This window comes from Drosophila virilis, chromosome 4 (genome assembly GCF_030788295.1).
Source record: "Drosophila virilis strain 15010-1051.87 chromosome 4, Dvir_AGI_RSII-ME, whole genome shotgun sequence".
Taxonomy (NCBI): domain Eukaryota; kingdom Metazoa; phylum Arthropoda; class Insecta; order Diptera; family Drosophilidae; genus Drosophila; species Drosophila virilis.
The window spans coordinates 20,832,070-20,856,575 of record NC_091546.1 but is presented as its reverse complement, the minus strand read 5'-3'; the positions used below and the strand labels follow the sequence as shown (position 1 = coordinate 20,856,575).

At 37.0% G+C, this 24,506-nt stretch overlaps 1 protein-coding gene and 1 long non-coding RNA gene across 5 annotated transcripts; one reads left to right on the top strand and one right to left on the bottom strand.

Annotated features, from left to right (window-relative positions):
- The first annotated feature begins 90 nt into the window (after positions 1–90).
- On the top strand, positions 91–24,449 carry LOC6629247 (scavenger receptor class B member 1). 4 transcript variants are annotated; one of them, XM_032437592.2, is made up of 11 exons: positions 91–196; positions 666–911; positions 17,765–17,856; positions 18,081–18,241; positions 18,329–18,473; positions 20,135–20,566; positions 20,629–20,746; positions 21,432–21,598; positions 22,571–22,696; positions 22,764–23,342; positions 23,676–24,449. In XM_032437592.2, exons 2-11 carry the CDS (start codon positions 893–895, stop codon positions 23,835–23,837), a joined length of 2,001 nt encoding a protein of 666 aa, XP_032293483.1. In that variant the 5' UTR covers positions 91–196; positions 666–892; the 3' UTR covers positions 23,838–24,449. The 4 variants fall into 4 exon arrangements, with proteins under 4 accessions (XP_032293483.1, XP_032293482.1, XP_002051271.1 ...); XM_032437591.2 differs by lacking the exons at positions 91–196; positions 666–911 and adding an exon at positions 1,496–1,646; XM_002051235.4 differs by lacking the exons at positions 91–196; positions 666–911 and adding an exon at positions 9,356–9,968.
- Positions 20,966–22,072, bottom strand: LOC116651373 (uncharacterized). The gene is made up of 3 exons (XR_004304345.2): positions 21,955–22,072; positions 21,400–21,706; positions 20,966–21,234 (listed from the first exon to the last, which is right to left on the bottom strand). It is a non-coding gene; the product is annotated as an uncharacterized lncRNA (long non-coding RNA).
- Positions 24,450–24,506: the final 57 nt, after the last annotated feature.

Below are 24,506 nucleotides of genomic sequence, written 5' to 3'. Positions count from 1 at the left end.
ATCGCAGTTCCCAGTTTCCATTCGTTTGTAATTCTTCTTTTATTATATTCAGTGGCTCTCTCGTTGTCGCGACGTTCAACGACTTCTTCGGCTGGATATTTTATTTTGATTCGAGTTTTCGTTGGCTTTATTTCAAGTACTTTCAAGTTAGTCGGTTTCATAAAGTTCACCACGGCGTAGGCAATAAAAGTGTTGTGTGCGTGTCAAATCAAAGATTATTTTATAAAGTCAATGCCCATAAATGGAGTAAATCAATGGAAATATAGTTCAGGGCTTCGTCTAATTAGACCAACGACTCGAGCTAAGCAGCACACATGGACACCAATTGAATACAAAAGTGCAATAAGCTGATTACCAACTAAACTGACCCCATTTAGAGCACAAAGTGTGGTAAATGCCATCGTTTACTGGATGGCTGGCTTACGGCTTCTGGCTGTTCGTCGAACTGTTTGTCCGCCTGTCAATCTGTTTGTCCGCCTGTCAAACTGTGTGTCTGTCTGCATCGAGTGATCACCAGTCCTGATTCTGATAAGACATATGACGTTCCCATTCGACGCTCCAAAAGCTCTTATTGCACATGCAGAATACACATACATATGCATTTATATGTATGTCAATTCGAGCATGTTTATATGTAAATCGTTTTATAATGTGAATATATTTAGTATTTCATTCAATTGTGCTCTGGTTCATATAAATTCAAATTCATTCGATTGCTGGCCGTTGCCAGCTTGTACGGTGGCTTTTCAAATAATTTCCGTATTATAATCTATAACGCAATTTGTGCATAATATAAATTACATAAAATATAAACAAATTATATAAACGATTATCGGCTGAAGAGCACTTTTTTTATTTATTTAATATACATTCAAAACAAAAGACAACGAAAATGTTTTTGAAACCAAAAAGTGAGTACACAAATGTGCCTATTACAATTATTTATTATTAAATAAATTTTGTGTGTAGTTTTATGGTGCTCATATGTATCAATTCGACAATATTCCCAAAATAATATTTCCATCAACAGTTATGAACACTTTTTTGAATTATTTTCTAGATATATTATACCCCCGTTTTAGAGAACAGGGGCCTGGCCTAGGAATATTTAGACAGTTTGAACCTGGCGTATTCTGGCCAGTTTCAATTTCTGCTTCATAGAAATTAATATGGCTACAGTCATATATATATTTTTTAATTTGAGAACTCAACGATTCTATACAGAATAGTATGACAATTTTATTATTTATAGATGTGTATTATTTTCATTTCACGTGATCCACTCAAAACTTGTCATCTTCGTATAAAAGCTTATCACAAGATTTTTCGTAGTTGTTTATGTTTTATATAATAACACCCCCGTTAAAAGATCGCGTCGCAATCGGTGCATTGATCTCCATCTAAATCCCAATCTAAAAGCCTCTATCTCTGATTATGCTCTTGTATAACACGTATCAGCGCTGACCCAAGTTAACCCGTAAAGTATTATATGTCTACCTAAAAAAATAAAATGCATCAATCAGAGCTGTCAAACGGAATTCGAATAAAGAACGCGCAACAATGTTTAAGACGGCGTCCTCTACTTAACTTGGCAAACATTTTCGGGCTCTTAAAAATTCTGGAAGCTCCATTCAATAGCTCTGCGTGTATGTAACTGACCTATGTCAATATTGTGCGGACTTGAAACAAGTGAAAAAAAAAAATGAAATAAAAATAATGGAATCAAAGCTTGATTCAATTCAATAAATAATTGTGCAGATATCACTTTGGGACAAAAATGACAAAAAAATGAAATGGGTAAACATAAAAACAAACATTATTGGCTTAGAGTTGCACTTTGTGGTTGCATAGTTAATTTTTTGATGAATTTTTCAATTAATTAAATATTTCTTACACTACAAAAGTTGTACAAATCGCACATAAATTAGAAAATCTTTCATAATTTAGCGACAAATGTATGAAACCTTAGCGTGATTCCATATATTAAAACAAGTAAGGGGTTCTAGTCGAGAGCTCCCGACTAGGGGATACCCTGAACCCTCTTCTTCCAACATCAAATGCATATATATATTCTATTTTAGAAGCTATATGTCAAGTTTGGTGACTCTAGCTCTTATTATTTGCCAAAATTGCCCAAAAAAAAACAGGATATCGATATCGATTTTTATCGATTGCTTGTAAACGGAGTGAGTTATCGATTATCGGAAACAAACTCGATCTGCACAGGCACTAGGAGCACCTACATCAAAAATGTCTCTAGCTCTTATAGGTTCTGAGATCCTTGCGTTCATACAAACGGACAGACGGACGGACGGACAGACAGACATGGCTAGATCGACGCGGCTATTGATGCTGATCAAGAATATATATACTTTATGGGGTCGGAGATGCTTCCTTCTGCCTGTTACATAAATTTGGATTTCGCACAAATACAATATACCCTTATACCCATTTTTAATGGGTTCAGGGTATAAAAATAAATTTAGAAAAAATTTATGAGATATTTTTAAATAAATGTTTATTTTTGAAACTAGATCTAACTCATCTACTATATATATATATATATATATATATTCATGTAGTTTTTTGCGTCGTTCGTCACAGTTTTATGCTAATTCGAGTGACGACTTAATTTGTTTACTAATATGTCAAATGTTTATGGGGCGGTTGCTTGAGACTTAACGCCCGCTCCATATAATTAGAGCAGGCCGCAATATGGCTAATAGTTAATGGCAGCTAAATGTCTTCATTATGTTGAACCTATATTGTTTTTTGTTTTTATATTTTCAAGCCGCATAATTGAACGTTTATAATATACTTTAGTTAATAATACTTATATATGCGAGCTTGTGATTGTTTATAGGCTTTTAAGTGCTTGCAAATTGCAGGTTTGGCATAAAATGTATTTTTATTGTTGTTGTCGTAATTGATTAACCATGTACATGCATATATATACATATATATATATATATGTATACATTTATATAAATATATATGTGTGCATGCTGTAAGCCTTTGTACTGGGGGATGCTGAACTTGAACTTGGGCGGGCATAAATACAGATTGATGTATAAGCTTTAATAATACCTCCACTGGAACCTGCCGCACAGCTTGGCCGTAAAGTGAGTGTATTTAACATTTTATTTTGTTCATGAAAAATTCGATGCCGTTTATAAAAGTGTTACAAGGTTTCGGGGCTCGTCTAGCGCACATATAGTACGCAGTATATAAACACTTCCAGCTCCTCCACACACACACACACACACACAGACACACATTATTTATGTTTTTGTTTTTATTTATTTATTTTTATTTTTTGGTAGTTCGAGCTCTTCGCACTCATCAATTTGCGACGCAGCTATTTTACTTCATAAGTTTTGAAAAAAAAAAGAAAAATAAAAAAACCAGTAGCGCCCGTTTCCCGAATACTGCGCGATCCGCGTTCCCATGATAATTTTGTGCAAATTCATGATTAGCCACCGAAATATTCAAAAGCAGTTTTCGTTTAATTGGGCTTCAGAAATGCGTCGTTTAATTTTGTTGATTTTTATTTTATTGCTTAGCAGGAGTTCCTAAGATCTTGTTGTCAGTCAGTCGCTGAGTTGGTGGAACCGCTAAATGAGTGGAAATGTTTGGCAAAAGTTTTGATTTAATTTAGTTTCACCTGTCAGTTAACGAGTATTAAAATGTTTTTTATTTTTTGATCAGTTAGGAATAAATAATTATCGCATTCTCTATTCGATTCGGCTCTCAAAAATGCTCCGTTTAATTTAAACCCTTTAACTTTTATCTAGTGTAATTTAGTATCTATGCCAAATTGATGTCACCAAACTTTCTTGACCTCAGTTGACCCAAACTGCTTTGTAATGGTTAACGGGGGGTCAAAGATTTGGTGGTAATTTCCAAAGATTTTTACGAATAATTGTTTCAGACGTTTTCACACCATTTGTAGAATCCAAGAAGTTTTGTCCGACTTGCTTCAACCTTTTTTCAAATCCCTACATAAAAGGCTCGAAGACGAATCTGATTCCAACATTTGGTTCTTTATTCGAGGCACTTTTAAACATTTAAACAAAGTAGGGTGGCTTTTAGTTTTCAACGGGCGTGAACTTGTCGCAAATGTAATCATAAATTATTAGCACCAATCTTTTCACGTTCAAGGCCGGGCAATACCCGCTGCCTAGTCATAACATTGCAAATTGGGATTTCTAGCCCGTTAACTCTTTGAAATATGTCCGACCATTTATTGATTTGTTTAGTCGATTTGTCAAAATTCTCTGCACGAGCCACTTCTAAATGGCAAATAAGCTTCAAATTACACGTACGAAAACACTTTCAAAAATCTGTTGACAGCAAAACGCTGACTCAACGTTAGTCAAAGAGCTCATGACGCTGATGATGAGAGGCCCGGCCAGAGTCCGATCCTATAATAAAAAATAACAAAAAAAAAAGATGAAGCAAACAAGTTTCATTCGAGAATTCTGCGCATATTGTGAAATTCCATTGCAATTTGTCGCTGTGATTAAGAATGTTTTTTGTTTGTTGCCCAATTATGCCCTGTTTTCAAAGAAAGGGTAAAAAATAACAAGGAAGAAAATTTATTTTAAAGCAGCCGAAGAAGAAATACTCTGCTGCAGATAGGAATCCAACCATACTAAAAGTCTCAAGAAAAGTTTAAAAATAAAAGTTTATGCCAATAGGATTGTTTTTTTTTTCTCTACCAAACATAGAGTATCTTGTAGTCGAAGCGGCCTGAACACAGCTCAGTTGTTTACTTTATGCTTGTATCTGGGTTCAGGTTCTTTCGCACCGGCATGACGAAGCAGAAATTATGATATATGCGTCTGTAAACTTGGCTGTTGAGTTAAATCAATTAAAATACAATTGCAGGGACATGCGTTCGACATTAAAGCGAAGGTTACAAGAGCACGTAAAATCAGCCAGACTAATTGCCCATATTACAAAGTTGAAGATAGAAGTTGATGCCCCTGTAACTGATATATAAACATAAACATAAATCGACGCTGTCTGGGGACTTTCTGGCCCAAAACCGGAACGGCTTAGCAATTGCATTAGTATATCGATTAAGTCTTAAAAAAAAAGAACCGCTTGGCAACAACTGCGTCAGATTTATTTAATTGCTAGACTGTACTTGAGGAAATCAAGAATCGAAACAAAACTGTCAATAATTGCAATACACATTTGAGTGAGAGAAAGAGATGGAGAGACAGAGAGAGAGAGAGAGGAGGAGAGAGTTGTTCCCGGAGGTATTAGCAACGCGTGCGCCCAATGCAAAGGTTAAAATATACTTGTATTCTATCTGTATATCAATGTTTAACTGAACGACTGCACATTTCGGAAGCGATCTTTCCACAAATCTGCTTACCAATATAATAACAATTTCATCAAATTCCCTATATCATATCATCATCAGCATGCCCGACTGGCTGTCAGGCTATAATCATAAATCAAGCGGACAATCGGAATCGGCTTCGAAACAAGTTATCTTAATGTGAGCGTTGCTTCTTCAACACAAATAACATTTGACTCTTATTTAATAAATTTCGAAATGATAAATGAGACAGCATTGCGTAAAAGTTGTATTAAATTGTTTATAAAAATTTAATATTAAGTTGGAAAAAAACAGACACACACAAATCATGTTCCAGTTTTGCAAATTATTCTTATATAGAAAATGACCATAAAAGCCTTTCAATTCAAAGTATTTCTCAATCAATTCCAAAACTTACTTTCTTAGAATGTCTTAAGTAGGTTTATTCACAAATATAATTGAATTTTTGTTATTTTTAATACTCGGATAGGGGTTTCGGTGTGGCTTTCAGTTCATTTGGAATATTGTCTTTGATTGTGTGTCCCAATTTAAATTGCACTTGTCTGCTTAACACTTTCAAATGAACAATTGAACTTTTGTCTATTTATGTGCCCAAATTAAATTGAACTTTACTTTGGTTTTCGGGCTGCGCCGCAGAACTAAACGTGCAACTATTTATTTAATGACAAAGTCTCTTGCCAATTAATAAAACATGAGCCATGCGCGAATGGTGAACATGAACGCAATTTGGGCTTAACAGAAGGTACAGCTTAGTCAATTGCTGTTTCTTGTTTCTGGGTTGGAATGACGTCAGAGCTGGTAAATGCTCCAATGATAATGTGCTGATCGATAATAACTGCTGAACCCCAACTGAACCCATCCGATGATGCAATTGCAGCCGCATACCTATGCCGTTTAGCTGGTGGCGAGTGTAATTATTAATTAATCAAAGTGAAAACCAAACCATCTATGCCACCTATGATTAACAAGTGCGAATTAGCCAACAAAGTGCGCTAATTACAAAATGGAAACGACGAATAGCCTATCTATGAGCCGGGTGCCCAGATCTCTCTGATCCAATCCGAATGGCCAATTAGTGCCAGTTCGTATCAATAACACATTGCATTTGTTGTTTGGATTACACTAATGACTGCGTATAAGGTTAGAACTCTGCTGGGCAAATTGCGAAGCCAATTTGTTAAACAGTAAACAATTCTAGGAAATAACGCCAATTATTTTAATGAAAACCTTACGTTTTGCATTGCCCAGACGCTTCCGAGTGAACCCATTAAAAAGTCTTTAAAAACGCCCGATGAACAACTCATAAATCAGGAAAGCAAGCAAAATATTAAATGAAATAAATAATAATTAACTAAAAATCGAAAAATAAAAAAAAAAACCTAAATAGTAGTTGTCATCTATTCGAAGGACACAGATTTCCTCATGAATTCCCATTTATTAATAAACAAAATACGTAAAGAACGCATGAGTTAGAGAAGGAGGAAGAAAGGGGAATAATATTATAAGGAGAGAGAGAGAGAGAGAGAGAAAGATACACAGATAGAGAAAGACAGTGAGATGGAGAAGGAGAGAGAGAAAGGGAGAGAGAGAGAGAGAGAGAGAATGAGAAGTAAATGAGAATATAATCAGGGTACAAGTTAATAAGAATGAAATAAAAACTTGTAGGGGTCACTTGAGTTTATGAGAATCGCATAGAAGTCATAGAAGTGATTAATACGTTAGTGATTAGCGGCAAAGCAGGAGGTAATCAATCAAACATAAATTCATACATACACAAATACTTTTAAATAACACCTTTTCACACGGGCATCATATCATAAAAGTGCAGGGTATTTGTTGGTCTGGTCAGCGCAATGCTTAACACCCACGAATCGTTTCAAACAAATTCATTGTTTATTTTATTTATTGAAAGTGTTGTATAATTTTTTATGTTCTCTTATGTCAAAGTGTGAGTTCAGTAGCCTTTGGCAAGGTCATCTGGCTAATCGTACAATGGGAATGTGAGTTGACATCTCTTTGGGGCCGCTTAACAATGTTTGCCAGTTTTTTTTGGTATTATTGCCGTGGACCGCTTTTGTTGCCTATGAGTCAAAGATTAACGGCAAATGAATTGTCAATGCGGAAATTGATAAAGCATCCCAGCGGCATATACATTTTTTAATATTCTGACTTTGCGGAAAGCAACAAAAAACAAAAAAAAAAATATCTCGTATATCGCAAAAAATAATTATATATTGGAAATTTCAACGTCAAGTTCAATGACATTATTTTGCATGCAATGAAAAATGTACAAATTTACATTAATTGCATTACTTGACATTTTACATCTATAGCATGCTATATTATATATGACACTGAAATCTGTTGACAGAATTTCATAACTGGCTTTAGGATCGTGATCCTCAATTGAAGAACGAATTTCAATTTGAAACAAATAAGTGAACTCTTTGCTGTGTATTTTCTTTTTCTCTTTTCCGACCGTACAATTTATATTACATACTGCATTAGTTAGAATTTTCTAACTTAAAAAATCCTCGAAAAGTATGCAACGAATAAATTAACTTATGAAAAACTTGTGATATAACTGAAGCATCTTATGAGATGTTCTATAAAAGTTCTTTCTGTATAATACACAAAATATTTCTTCTTAATTTAAATCAATTTAACAAGTTCTTCAATAACTTTTATCTACTTATTATCTGTCTGAGCTATATCAATTCCTCTACTTATTTCGTAGATATTTTCCCTAATAGTGATAGAATCTCATAGCTCATATTGGTTGATATTATGCAAGAACTTGATCGCAAGTCACTTGATCTGATCGATGCAGGCCTTCTATTAGCTACATAAGATAGATCGAAAAACCCTCAATCAATGCTTAGTTGCAGTTGGTCGCGCCCCCTTCAATCGAAAATGGTATTGCAAATATGCCACTTAAATATTTGCTAAGAGTAACTGTTCAAAGGGGCGTTTACGCAAAAATGCCAAATTGATTGAAACTAAATTCGCAACTTGGGCTTTAAATAAGTATTCGCGTGCTATTGCTGAAAACAGCCGCTGTCAGCTGTTAATTCGAGAAATTTCTATCAACGAAACAAGCCAAAACGTAGAAGAAGTAAATAATAAAAAAAGATAAAATGTTAAACTCTTGACAAAAAACCCAAATGACCAAAAAAAAGCCACAAAATGTTGGCGTTGGCATGCAAAATTGAAGGTGATTGGGTTTTAATTGAATGCCTCAAGAAGAAGAAACAACAACAAAGTATCAACGAATAACAACAAATACAAAAGTAGACACTTTACCAGACGTCTGGAGATCTACGTTGATTGCAGAACCTGGCCATAAAACTCAAATTACCTGATTAGATGCTACTCACAGCTGGCCCATACCCTCAACATATTTGTCGCAAAGTTTTCGATGCTGTAAGTAAGTAAGTAAACACGCGTCGTATGAGTAATGTGCGATAGAAGCATTTGCGTATGGTATTTCCCCAAAATGCGAAACAACACGGCGCAACACGTATCCGAAACTGGTTTACAATTTTGGGCCTTAGATCAGAGAGCGAAACAGCCAAAGAAGTACCAGACGAAGCAGCAGCAGCAGCAGCAGCAGCAGCGGCGGCGGCAGCAGCAGCGAACACCGGCTCAAAACAAAAGCAACAGCTGAGCGCGTGCTAAACGTGATCGTTAACGTAATGTCACGTAATGTAACGTAACGTAAGGCCGGTCAGTCAGTGAGCGAGCGTGCGAGATCGATCGGCAGAGAGCAAGCGTGCGAGACAGAGAGAGAGATAGAGAGAACGAGAGAGCGCGCGCGCACAGTCGAACCCTAGACGTGAGAGAGAGAGCAGCATGCATAAGATTCGTAGTTGGCGGACAGGTAAACGCTCGTACTAAAACTCGTACTGCAAAATAAAAAAAATTAAAAAGAAAAAAAAAAAAAATAAGCAGAAAAAACTTAAAGCCGTAACTTTACCTATTGCGGCTGTCACACGTCCGGGTTTCCATTCATAAGCGAGCAACGCCAGCGAACGGACGCACACGCGCTTAGGCCAATCCCAGCTGGACACTTAGAAAGATACTTAAACAAATTGAAGAAAAATAAGTCGATAAATGTTATTTATATATAGTATATATTAAGCAAGCAAGTGGTAATTGATTCAAGGAGCAACAAGTTTTTAAGTGCCAAAATCCAAGAGTATTTAACGTGTGGCTCGACAACAACAAGCTCAACCCGAAAGATACAAGCATACAGATTTGTATTTCAACAACAATCTCAATTTATATGCCTATGGAACTATGAAGGACTTTGGGAAAATGTTTACGCGTCGCTACAGTGCCGTTTGTGTTAGCGACGAGGAGGCCGGCGTGAATGCGAATCAGCCAAATCAAATGGCATTCGCAGCCGCCACAGCCGCTGTCACAGTTGCCCCCGTCGTATCCTTGCCAGACACAGATCCTGCCGCTCTCACAGCTGCAGCGGCGCTGGCGGCGCAGCAGCGCGCCCAGCGTCGCAAGAGCCTCAAGGCGAATCGCTCCATGAAGCCCATGAGCATACTGGGCACATTCTTCAACGAGCGCCATTCCGGCAAGCATAATGCACGCTCGCCCACACGTAAGTTAAAAATTAATCAAAAACTAAAAAAAAAAAAAAATGATAGAAATCAAGTGTTTAGAGATAAAGTGCACAAGTGTCTGGCTTAGAGCTTCTCGAAATATCCAAAAATTTAAATGCGTCAATCATTAATCAAGTGTGGTACACAGATCCAAACCGGCCAAACGCATCTTTTGTATATTTGGGCTTTTGTCGTCGATTCGTCGATCTGCATTAATTATGAATATTTTGAGATAAAAAAAAAACACACACGCACACACAAATACGGAACAAATATCGCGGCTGTTTAGCATAGCACTTTATGTTTTGTTGTTTTTGTTGTCTTTGTTGATTATTGATTATTGATTATTATTAACCAACTCTTTGACACTGACACAGTTTGGCTTAAAGTCTTCGCGAACAGTCTATCGATAATTTAAATAAATCCGTTTGCTGAGAAACGCGACCAAAACGCGACCCGCACTTGCACGCGATCGCTGCCAGGTGCCAGGTGTAAACCCTGAACTTGACCATATGCTGGCCATAAAAGCAATACAAGTTTGTGTTTTCTATACATTGTTTCTGTGTGTGTGTGTGTTTCTGTGCGCGTTTTAAAACGCGCGCGATTGTTGCCAATTGCATTCGAGGCGGTCGCTAAATAACGGCATCGATTGCACATGTTTTGTGCTCAGTGTTGTGACCTCTAGATACAGTTTTGTCGTAGTTGCTGTCGCTTTCACCTTCATCAGCATACCTGGCCATATAAGCATGTAGAAAATACGACGAAAAATTCTTTCAAAAGTCAAGAACAACACGATTTTCGCACATATTTTGTTTGTGTCTTCTGTTTGCACAGCAAATTAAATGAAGACCCCAAGAGAAGATTGGGGGAAACTCAAGCAGAAGTTGTCAAAAAATCACAGAATCACATTTTCAGCCACATGTGTTCGCAGTTCTATCGCAAGACTTCCAAAAAAGCAAAGAAAGAAAAAAAACATAAATCATGTTTGCAATAGAAAAATAAATAAAAATTTGATATGTGAACCAAGCGCAAAGCTGCAAATAAAACAATTGAACGCAATTCGTTTATTTTCTGTTAAAGATTTATTTCCTTAAAATATTTCAAATTCATTTAAAATAACAATAATTATTTGCATATGTGCATTCAAGTGATGATGAGATGAGTAAATAAATTCTTGATAAAAATCAAAATAAAATATATCATATTTAGAAATTTGCGCTAAATGTCTGTTTATAGCTGCCCATAAATAAAAGTTGATTTATACTTATTAAGAATAATCGCATTTTAAAAGCGTCAACTCTTAATCTTAATCTTTTTTAATGCTTTATGCACAGTAAATAGCCTCGGTTAAATAGCTACATGTGTGTTGAATTCTACACAAAACAAAATTAAATTTTAACAAAAATAAAAAAGAAACAACTGCAAATTTAAACGAAAGTGTAAAGTACATGAGTTCCTTTGCTCTAAAAGTGTTAACGATGACAACAAATATTCAGCTGAGATCTGCTGCCATTAAAATAAATCGAATAAATAGTTAGTATAATCTGATCAGCTATTGCATAATTGCAATCGTACGCGTTACAGAGATATCTTGATTTGTCATGCATTTAACAAATATTATTTGCTCGTTATGGGTCTCTAATTAAACGGGTCGAACTCTGCCACTTCGGAAAACTGTGCACTGCAAAGGTACAAAAAAAAAATCACACACGTTGCTAAATCAATAGAACTCTGTCGCCTGTGAAAGTTGAAAGTCCCAATTCGAAACGGACCGATGGATCGATCATACTCTCAAATCCAATTAAAACCCAAAATAATGCAGAAACTTACATATGTAAAAGGCTCGCTAGTTTTCTGCAGCCATTTCATGTGAGTAGACTAGACTTAATTGAATGATTAATTAATCAACAGCTGATTTGTTTATGTTCGTATCATAAATCACGTTTGTAATGCAAAATCATTTCGTATGCTAAGTTCGTATCGAACTTTTAAACAAATTCAGTTTTATTTTTTTTTTTTCAAAATTTTCAATCTATTTGCAGCGTTTTTATATATTATTTGAAGAAATTAACTTTTTATTGACATTTGCAAAACTGCCCAAACCAGGCAAATATCATTGTCCGAAGAATTAGCAATTCGATTGTTTCACAGTTATTCATTAGATATCAATATACCCGCGCATCCCCCCCCTGTCTAAATATTGAAACAAGCTTGGAACAAGATTCTCACTGTGCTCGAATAAATTGCTCCCAAATGTGGCCTGAGGAATACACCGAAAAATAAATAATTGCAATAAAAGTGCCTGCTCATGGTCAAACAGGATTGCGAACGTTTATGTATTTTTCTTCTTTGTATTTAATTTTGGTTTCTGCTTTGTCGTTTTGTATTGTATTTTGAAATTATTTATGCAAAAAAGCGGTTAATCGGTGTTAATAAATAGAAGTCAAGACACTGGCATTCCACATATTTTGCCAAACCGCATCAAACTGTATAAAAAGCGTCGACTCCGATTTTGGCAGGAGGTTTTTTTTTTTTTTTGTTTCTTGTTGTTTCTTGCTATTGTTTTGCTAAGCCGATGAGCTGGCTTTAAGTGCAAAAACTAGTTTATTATTTGACGTAGTCCACATACTTTGCCAAATTGAATGAATCGATCGACAAGTTCTTTGCCAGGCTCGCATAATCTAAATGCTGCTATAAATAATTCCATTAGAACTCGTTCAAGAGTTTCTTAGCCTGAAACCAAATTAAAACAAATACTAAGAACAAACTGTTCTCAAATAACCACAAAATATAAATTAAAAAATTTAAAACATTAATTAAAATAGCATATGAATAATGCAGTTAAAAGTTTCCTATGCGAGATATATTTGCGATTTATCTTAGATAAAAATCTCCCATATTTTTCTACTCTTATGCCAAAGTCTTAACTTTTGGCACTTTAAATAAATTAAATGCAGCTCTTGCAACAGCAATCAGACAAGGTAGGCGTCAGCTTTTACCTCTCTTATTAGGGATTTTCTGCAACAACAACAACAACAACAACGAAACATAAACAAACAAAACTCATTAAAAATGTTTGCTTGCATTTATAGCCCAGCCAAAAGTTGTTGGCAACATGTTGCAGCAGCAGCAACAGCAACAGAAATGTTGCAATCGCCTTTCTGTACGTGCACGTTTAATTGCTTTTCAGTCGTCGCCTACCCATCGTATAATCAATTTTGTCGTCAGCTTTATATGTACAACTGTCAGCATTCCAAATGGTTCAATAGAAGCGTTTCGCGGATAACTTTCTGTCTTGTGCCTTGGGTAATTCCCCCTCGCTGCCAGCGCACAGCCCAAAGTTGCCAATTCATCTAGAGTAAACAGAAATCAGAATTCAAATACTGAATGTCTGATTCATGAACGATGATGAGTACATCAAATTTTTAAGTACCCAGCCGAACAGCTGTTTGCGCCCGGACAATAGAGAAAATATGATGCTGTGTTGCTGGGCAAATAGAAAATAGAAATAGGGGGGCAAGCAAAAAAGTAAATAGGCCGCAAATACCATATAGAATCAGCTGGGACTCATGCTGGACTAATTCCTCGACTATGCTTGTTTTATATTTGAGAAACAGAGTATTTTCGTTCGCCAATCTATAACTCATATATCGAGTTTTCGGCATCAGATTGGTCAGTCACCTCCTAGAGCAAACTTTGACTTTTGATGACGTCATATTGTATCCGATCAGGTTTCGAATGCTGAAAACGCAATTGTTTTCCATAATACATGATCATAAATCAAAGCGTTCCAAACTAATAACTAAACGCTCGTTTAAGAGCTTCGTTTAAAATTAACTTGCCCTGCAGACTCTTCGATCGTACGATACGCAATTTTGATGGACAAAACAAAACACAGTTTTTTCATACGCATGATAAGCTCACACGGTAGCCGGCTGCGGGCCACGCCCCTTTTTTGTAAAGCATATAAAAATGATGTAACAGAGGCTGCTGTTGATGGGGCATGCTGCGAAATAAGCTTATTGATTGTTGTTGTTTTTGTTTTTCTGTATTGACAAGCGAAATTTATTGATAAGCAAACAAAAGACTTAAGGCACGAACGTGGTAGCACGCAGAAAAGGTGTTGTTGTGCTTCTTATTTTGACAAGCAAGCACATGTTGTCCTGTTGTTGTTGTTGCTATTGTTGTTGTTGTTGTTGTTGTTGTTCGTGTTGTACGCGTGCGTTGCGTGCTCCAACTGCAAATTGATGGCCCATTCCCACGAATTCTTGGCCAAAACATTGTGGGTGGCAAGCGCACCTGACGAACGTGTCTCAAATAACCAAAAGCCCTTGGCAAAACAAAATAATAATATTATAAATATTTTTTTTGGCAAACAAACAAAGCAATCAAACAAACAGCGCCACAACATAATTTGAATTTGCAGTGCTATTTTTGTTTATGCATTTGTTTTGCTGCTTCTCTTTTTTTTTTTGTATTATTTTTGGCGACTTTCAATTTGAAGCAGCAACAATCGAAATTCAAGATTTCATATTTAAATATAGACGAGCGTTCTTTGTTCATGACTTTGTCGTTTGCACCTAACCACTAAACTTATGAACCTGCATTGCATACAAAACGATTGATTAAAAACCAATCGAAAATGATGAAGCGCTCAAATCTGCAGCACGACAAGTAAAAGCCCCAAATACACTATATTTTCTGAATATTTCAATAACCATATGCTCTATTTATATGAAATATATATTTTTTATGAGTATTTTAAAATGCCATTTTATTACAGGTTTTATATTATATATATATATTTTTTAACTTTAAAACTTTATTCGATTTTTTCTTTTTTATTGTACTCAAAGAATGCAAGTTCTGTGTTAGCTAAGTACACAACTTTTTTAAATAGATATTTATTTGGTGTTGTATTTTTTTTTTAAATTTTTAACTATTAAATTTCTGATCATATCAGCTATCGGCTACAAACTACATACCCAAAGCGCTATACCCTTTGTGAGCGTATGAAAAGCAATTAAGAATTGCCGAGCTTGAAATGAAAGTAGCCGAGGGTAAATCGGACCCTTGGCAATTCGTTGACATTTAGTTTGGCTTTGACTTTGCAACGAACACATCAACTATAATAATATAATTAAGTAACATAAATTGTCATTATGACTGTGGTGCGACGTCGACTGCGACGTCAGTCGCTGAAGGATTTTCTGGGCGCGCTCTATTCGCATCGCCGCTTCTCGCTGGAGAAGCTGCGCCACTTTCAGCAATTGCACAGTCGCCGGCAATTGATGTGTAAGCCAATCAGAAATTAAGTTAAATAACTGCAATTAGCCCACCCTAGCCATATACCTGATATGCACATGCACAATTCGCGGTTAGACACGGCAATAAGATACACACTCGCATGTGTACTTTTATGGCTGACATAAAGTTATGTGGAAGCCATTGGCTGTGATGTTCATTTAGAAGGCCGAAGAATGCCACTTGGTTGCAGTTGCTGCAGTTGAAAGGAAAATCCCCTTTCAAACTGGTTGCGTGACACAACAGGATCTCAACAGGCTGAAGAAGAAGGAGATGTAGAAAACAGTATAGGAGAACAAGTTCAATATAACCACAAAAGCACGAGACAAAACCCAACCAGAATATCAAAACAAGGTCGCAACGAAGCCGATATGCGCTATGCGGTTAAATCTTTAAAGCTCAAGATCAAGATCGGCCGGCTCGGCTCGGATACTGTGATTCATCCAGTTCGAATTGTTCGCGATGTTTCTATAATAACCGGTACGATCTTGCCGATCGATCTTGGTGTGAAAAAAATAAAAAATAAAAAACCATATATGTATGGACTGGCTTTTGTTTTTAACTGTCTGATTAAAGCTACAGTGACTTAATAAGTGTTATTAAATGCCGAAGATCAGTTGATCGATTTGAACTGTTTTTAATCATATACAAATTATAAAGCAGTGATTTAACCTGTGAGCTAACTTGATCTGAATTCAATTTGAAAACCAAATTAAAACTGAATATTAATAAGTTGATCACTTAACTAACAGTGCTGATCAGCTTGATCAGTCGTCAGATTCCAACGCCCTATACTATATCAAAACTGACCTCAAGCTTTTGAACTCAGCAGATAAATCTTTACGAATATCTTAATCGCCCTGATTACTTTGACAACCAGATCAGATACTATATATATATCTATAGTCTATGCCTATTCACGTCACTTCCCGAATGCCGTATGCCCCACGAAACAGATTTGACTGTGTTTTTTTTTCTTCTGTTTTTATAGTAAACCCATTAAGAGAGCCAAACAAGTCATGGCTCGGGTTTGGACTCGCCAATCGAGTGCTCCTTGCCCGATGCATATGACTGGCTGTAGAAAAGCAAAAGTTTTTTCATTTTATTTGCGAAGCATACTAAAACGATAAAACATAGTCATCTATTTGAATGCTGATGGCTGCTGCCAGATAATTTGAAACCAGTTTTATGGCTGCCATCTCTCCCATCAGTTCGAGCAGATTATGCACGTGTCTTGGCCACGCATTGTTGGCAGAATTGTTTTACCATTTGCACCTAAGCTAACAAGTTCTTGGCCAAAGACAGCGGGAGAACATGTCGCTGACCAGTCGCTGATCACAGGAGTACCCTTCTCATTGGTGTTCTATTAATAAAGTTAAATATAGGCAGGCTTAAGTATCTGCAGGAATACCCTTCTTATTGCTGTTCTATTAACAAAGATACTTCAAGGCAGACTTATGTATCTGCAGGAATACCCTTCGTATTCCTGTTCTATTAATAAAGTTACATATAGACCGGCTTATATATCTGCAGGAATACCCTTCTTATTTCAGTTCTATTAGCAAAGATACTTATAGCCAGGCTTATATATCTGCAGGAATACCCTTCTTATTGCTGTTCTACTAACAAAGATACTTATAGGCAGTCTAAATATCTGCAGGAATACCCTTCTTATTTCAGTTCTATTAACAAAGATTCGTATAGCCAGGCTAATGTAACTGCTACGTTTTGGCAGCCCCATTAAATTGTTGAGGAACTATTCAATGACTCAATATACTTGCATTGAGTACTTGTAAGAGTCACTTTACTCACGAGGAACTCGGCTGACAGCGTCCGATTAATACTGTCTGCAGTTGTCGGAGGTCTGTCGCAGTTCTGACTTGTAAAGACATGACGATTAACATAAATCACGTCAGATGGCCACTGAGAATGGCAATAAAACTTATTCTATATAGTATTGCTAAGACGACTAGAACAGGTTGCGCCATTTCAGGGTCAATGGTGCGATTAGTATTATCTCCTTTTAATAAATTATATACTTGAGCCTATTCGTTGCTTGTAATCTTATGCCCAATCATATGTAATCCCCGTTAACTGGGCTATTCACATACAAATTTGACCAAAAGATTGCTCCGTATGGCTTCTTGATAGAACTACAAATTCTTGAATTGGAATCCCAACAAATTCTAAGGAGCTTCGCAAGACCAATTGGAACATGTTCGTGTGTCCAAAATTTTATACAATATCATTTTTGATATGCAAATTTTAATTGTATTCATATTTATTTATTTATTTTTTTTTTAAGTTCTTTCGTGTTCTTTTTCTTTTTTGCTTTATTCAATACTCAGTTTTCATTTTTGCGTGTCGCACACGCTGCCTTTTTATGCATAATTAATCGTGTCTTAATTAACTTAATGAGGTTATTTATATGTACTCGACGAAACCAAAAACTTATATCTAACGTATATATATTCTGTCTATAATTTTACAGGCGCTTTTTTGCTGCTGGCCATAGGATTTTTGGCTATAACAGCGGCGGTGCTGGTTAAAGTATTCCAACCCTACGATTTGATATTCAAATGGGTGAGTCCAATAAACAGAAACTAAAGCTTTTTAACTGCCGTCCTTAGCCTTTGCCAAATGATCGACAATTATGCGTTTAACGCAAATCGCCTTCAATATTGGCACGTACATAGTTTTCGTCTACGATTCATACAATAAATGCAATCCGTTTTAGGCGCCTGCAATTTGGCCCGCCATTGAACGCACACCATATTTATGTTAGAAATTCGACTTGATTCTTTCAGAAATTGATAATGGCCGACAATGGTGAAATCTTCAATCTTTGGGCCAAGCCACCAGTCGATTTGTATATCAAAATATATTTATTCAATATAACCAATGCTGAGGCCTTTCTTGCGGGACGCGAAAAGCTCCAAGTGGAGCAGGTGGGTCCCTACGTCTACAAGTAAGTGCCACAAAAATAAAAAAAAAAAAAATATTCAATTTTCAATTATTTATTAACGCAATTATTCGTTACGTTTACGTGCTACAGAGAGCTCATGACGCATGAGAATATCACATTTAATGACAACAACACCATGTCCACGACACCGAGTCATCCATTGGTCTGGCAGGAGCATCTATCCGAGGGTCGTCGCGAGGACGACGAAGTCATAATGCTCAACATAGCTATGCTGGTGAGTACGGGAAACGGAAAAGTATATTTTTCTCTATAAATACAAATGTATATAGGAGAGAAGAACCAACAAAGGTTCGTAGGTTAAAAAACAATAAAACTTACAAAACGCGTTCAATAAAATATTTACAATGCTAATTGCAATCAAGAAACTTGAAGGAAATACCTATTTAAAAAAAACAACAAAAAAATATATATATGTATAAAGCTAATTGGTTTCGTTCCATTCCTAACTTTTCCAATTACAATTAACTGTTCTTCGAACTTTGGTATGATGCAATCTGATGACAGATTATTGTCTATTGACTTATCTCTACACAAGTCTACAACATATAATCAATGGTAATTTGTCAGCAGCTGCACGACGCGACGCGTCGCATTTCATGCTAATGTTTGGCGGAAAATAACTACATATTAAACCGTTAGTTTGCCAACTACAACAATAACAATAATAAAAATCGCGTGCCGCGCACATGACGAAAACAGAAATTATATTGAAAACAAAAAAGAGAGAAAAAAAAGTCATTTAAGCTGTGAAATGCAAACAACAACAACAACAATAACAGCAGGCGAAGCTCACGTTTAGGTCAATAAACGTTACATTTAAGCAGCAGCAACAACAACAACAACAAGAACAACAGCGACAACAACCGCAGCAATAACAACAACAACGAAAACAACGAGAGCGATAATATTTTAAAATGGCGTCAAAAATTGCCAACATATTTAACTAAATGGTTGGCAATTAATTTCCCCTGTTCGACTGTGGGAGTGTGTGAAAGGGACAGCAGACGCGTGTGTAAGTAAGCGTGTGAATAAGTGAGCTGCGGTTTGTGGGCGTCGTGCGCACCGTTATCGTAACCGCTACCGTTATTTATTATACGTATACCTGTCTCGTTCGCACACTTTAATATCATCGAAAGTTATGTTTGTCATTATTTGTGCTCTTTTAACGTACATACATACATATGTATGTATATCAATAATTGCCGCTATCTGTGGGCGTGTTTGTTATTGTCAGCAATTTTCACTGATTAATGAGGATATCGTATTTGAAAATCGTAAACAAATCAAAACAGCTAAACGTACATTCGATAAATGTATGCACATCTAGCTATAATTAATTGTTGACTTTATGATGTTCAATTAAAAGTATTTAAAATTAGCATAGCTGCAGTTGTTTAATTTATGCCAAACAGTGCGACGCGTACAAAAAGTGAAAATGCCAATTTCCAGATTACGTAACGTTATGCCAATCAATCGAATAAGAAGCAGAAGAAGCATAACGTTATGAACAAGAACACGCGCTCAGCATTTTGGTTCGATTTCGTGTAGCAATCGGATGCAATATAGGCCCAAATTGATGAATAATGCATTGGGCCAAGTCTGTCAAGAGTGTCTGTCAGTCTATTGAGCTAACTAGCAGTTACTGATATTACTCGCTGCACAGGAAGTCAATAATTATTGTTCATTAAATGCTATATTTAGCGACTATAACTATAGGCAACAGTAATGAGCCGTTGATAGACTGGTTCTCGAGCACGCAGTGATGTGATATATCCTAACAGCCTGTCAAGTATTGACTTAATCCTTTAATTTGAGCAACAATGTATGAGCACACTTATTGATCTAATTAAATCTCTTTTTATTCGTGTCTTCCAGGCTATTTCCCATTTAACTGCCGATCGTAATTATTTTTTCGTGCGCTTGCCACTGCAAGGACTCTTTGCCAGCACGAAATCGGAGCCCATTGTCCGAATGACTGCCAAGGAGTTCATGTTCGGCTATCCCTCGGCGCTGGCCACACTGGGCAACACGCTTTTGCCCAACTGGATATCGTTCGAGAAGGTCGGACTGATCGATCGCATGTATGACTTCTCATCCGACTTTGAGACGTTCTATACGGGCGTGCCAGATGCGGCCGTATCGGGCCTGTATGCCACATATCGTGGAGAGACCCGACTGCCCAATTGGGAGACCGACCATTGCAACAACATTGAGTATGCCTCCGATGGTACCAAGTTCAGAAGTTTCATACAACCCAACGATACAGTAAAGTTCTTCAGAAAGAGTATGTGCAGGCCCATTAACTTGGTAAGGATTACTTATTTAACAGCCTGATAATAATCGTTTGATTATAATCCTCTCTATTCCAGTATCGAGATGGTGAGGAGCGCACTTTCGGTAGCCTGAAGGGCTATAACTATGTGTTCGAGGAGAATGCCTTCGACAATGGTGCCATAAATGAGGCCAACAAATGTTTCTGCCGCAGAGGTAAGTGAGCTAAATGAGTTAAATCAGTTGAATCAGTTGAATCAGTGGAATCGGTTGAATCGGTTGAATCAGTTGAATCGGTTGAATCGGTTAAATCAGTTGGGTTAGCAACAATATTTCAATGGACCACATTTCAGTTTAATTGCCCTTACAATTAAATAAGTTTCTGGAACTTTACTAATATCACTTTAATGCATTTATTTAATATAAATTCTGTTGTGTCTTGAATTATATCAATCGACCTAAGTCTCATTCTTTACGATCGGCGTCAGTTCATTTAATTGCCCAGTACAAAGCGCAAAAAATTCTTGTTTTTAAGCGTACCCCCCCGCTTGCGTTCTCTAATTGATATCCCCCTCGCATTATTCCGTTTATCAGTTGACATGGAATATTTTTCAAGTGTACGCGATCTTATGCTGTTCACTGAGTCTCCAAAATACTCCAGGGTATTTAAGCTGTGACGCGTTTCACATGCTGCAAAACAACAACTGTAATGATATTAATGAAAGTAACAACAGAAAACAGTACGTCAGAACTTGAGACACGCAATAATGTTACGTAACGTAACGTTCAGACGTAACAGTTGTTCCGTTCGTGTAGCCTCGAAAGTAACAAAAACAAACACACACGCACAAACTAATGTTGTTATTTACATTTCTTCTTCTTCTTCTTGTTCTGCGTGCAGGCGATTGCCAGCCGGTCGGCCTGATTGACGTCACGGACTGTTATTATGGTTTCCCCATCTCTCTAAGCTTTCCACATTTCATGAATGGCGATGTTGGCCTAGTGGAGAACATTACCGGCATGCAGCCAGATCCTGAAAAGCATTCTTCAGCCTTTGTCATCCAACCGGTAAGTAACCTTGGAGTCTCCACAACTTGTTGCCTTGTTGTTGATGTTGCATTAATAGCGGCAACTTTCAATTTTGCAACTGTCAATCATGATTCGTAGAAATCGTATCTGAAAAAAAAAAAAGATTAACAAAATGTACTAAAATATAGGCAATATTTAATTAAAATTCACATTGAGTGTTACAATTAACCTGTACTAAATATTTGAGTTAATCATGCTAAAGTTGTTAGTATTTTTGTTGTTGCCGCTGTCACCTGTTTTTTTTTTTTTGCGCTTACCTTCCCACTGATTGAAATCGCGTGGAAGCTAATTGTTTATTATTGAAATTTATATTAGTTGATTTTTTCAAAACTTACACTTCCGGCTAATTAAGTTTACCGTAAATACGGCTAGTCACGACTAGGCAGATTTTCTTAAAGGCGAAATAAATTTATGTATAACAGGAAGCTAATAAGATTCTAAGTGCGCGTCAGATTAACTAACGGAATTTTATTGGCATGCATAAATCACAATAATCATACCTAGTGTAGTGTAAGTGTGACCTTCATTTGGAGCTGTGAATAAAAACAAATTCACAAATTGAATTCACAATGGCTTAAGACGCAGTGTTACATGTTTTGCTAATTCGATGATTCTTCTACAACACTAGCTAGTTAAAGTACTTAACAACACTTGCTGGTCGTTTAACAAGTTACATTTGTACACATAAAATAAATATCAAGCGGACGCTTCGAATCGATCGATCATTTTGTAAATAGCTGCAATTTCGTTTCGAGTAATACTTGTTTCGATAAGCGGCAAGAGAATGCGAAATGCTTGAGGTTGAAAACAAAATGCGACCTAAGGACAACTGGCGCAACCAGGCCTATATTTAAGCTGTTAAATTTAATTAAATAAGGCCAAGTTCAGCCGAAATGATGTCGTACTTGACACTTGACAAAAACACAATAACACCTTACTACCGTTTTTTAGGAATCTGGTCTGCCGCTATCGCTGTCCGTAAAAGTGCAAATCAACATGCATTTCAAGGATCTGAAAAACTATCCGCAAGTTTCACAGTTTAGTCATCTGACCGCCCCAATGCTGTGGTTCGAGATTGTAAGTAATGCCCCCGTTCGTTTATGTAGGCAACCGAGTCTTGAATGTAACCTTCGTATCTTTTCAGATGATGCCTAAGCTGCCCGACGAGCTTGACTCTCGTTTCAGCTTCTACTTGAATATCTTACCACTGGTCAATCCCTTGGGCTTTTGGGGTGCATTGGTGCTGGGCGTGGGCTTGCTGGTCTATGCCATAACACGTGCCACGCTACATATGTCCAGCTTTACACGCCAGGCGACCAACATTTCGGACAGTAAATATGCACGCGCCAATCTGCTGCAGAACCTTACTGGCAGCGGGGGCATCGTTGGCGGTGGCAATCAAGTCTATAATCCGTGTGAGCTTAAGCTGCTGGACGATATGCCTGCCGCAAAGAAGCATGTTATTATACGCGCCAGCGAGGAGGACTATCAGGAACGAAGACCGTCCGCCTACGCCCTAGAGCTGGAGCCAGCGCTCTCCGATGCGGAGAGCAGCGATGAGGGCAACGATAGCGATACTGTCACCCTCAGCCGCAACTCCACCACATCCAGTTCGTGCATAGAAGTAGAGCATGGAGATGATGATGTTTGCATCGATTGCTTCGATGGCAGTGATATGGATGTGGATGCAGCCAGTCCGAGCAAAACAGGCACGAAGCAACAGGTAAGCAATCAGCGCTATATGTTATGTCACCTATTAGGGGCGAGCAAATAAATGCTTGATCTAATGGTGCCGGCACGGTGTAAGGAAATCGACGCCAAGCTGTCTAACGAGTCTGGGGCGAGCGTTCATTCCGTCACGAATTTACGAGTGCGTTAGATGAATTTGATTAGGTTTGGAGGCTGTCGGCAACAGGCGAAACCTCAAACCGGTTTTCGGGGCAAGCATTGCCTTCGGGAGTCACACGAGTTGATTCTTTTTCGAATATTTGCATACACTTGAATGGTTACCATTGATATACTAATTACACAATATGAAATTTCTTTGCATTTACAGCTGGGCGTTAGTTTGACCAGCAGCGGCTTTGCCTCGTCGCCCGCATCGACCAACAGTTCCAGCTCGCATGTGAATATGGATGGCGAGCATATCAGCAAAAGTTGGACACCTTATACGCATTCCGATAAATTAGACGGGACGGATTCCATTAAGCACGTGTAGAATTTAGCCACCATTCTAGTATTTAACTTAGGTTTTCGGTTTCCTTAAGATGATGTATGTGCATATTTGCAAGTGCATTTTAGTGTGCTAGTTTGGTTGGGCATCGGCATCGCCGCTTTTGGTTTTATATAGCATTTTATATAGTGTAAATAATATGAAAGCCAAGTGTTGGTTTTTTTTTACTGTGATAGCTTTAAACAACAAAAGATCGATGTATGTATATCCTTTGTATATACCAAACAGCACAAATAGTGCTGATTCTTTTTACAAAAAACTAACATTTTTATGGCGTTATTTATATTGAATTTAAGCAGTTTGTAAGTTACGTTCGCTTAATTTAGTTAACAAGTCACCTCCATGAGGTGCCGAAAATAATTTGATGAATTTATATATGAATTAAAGCAAGTTATAATGAAAGTCGAATAAGAAATTTGCACAACAATTGTAGTTCAAGTGCGTAATCTATGCTAAGAATTGCTGTGATTTTTGTATTGAAGCAGAATTTATGGGCAAACGCATAACAAAGAAAAGCGTCTGTTCAATGAATAAATATCTTAGCCTTAGATCATGTAATTCTACCATTTTAAATGTAATAAACAAATTATTTAAAAAGCACATCCTTCAAATGAAGTATCTGGTGTTGTTCAATGAAAAATTCTAAATTTGAAT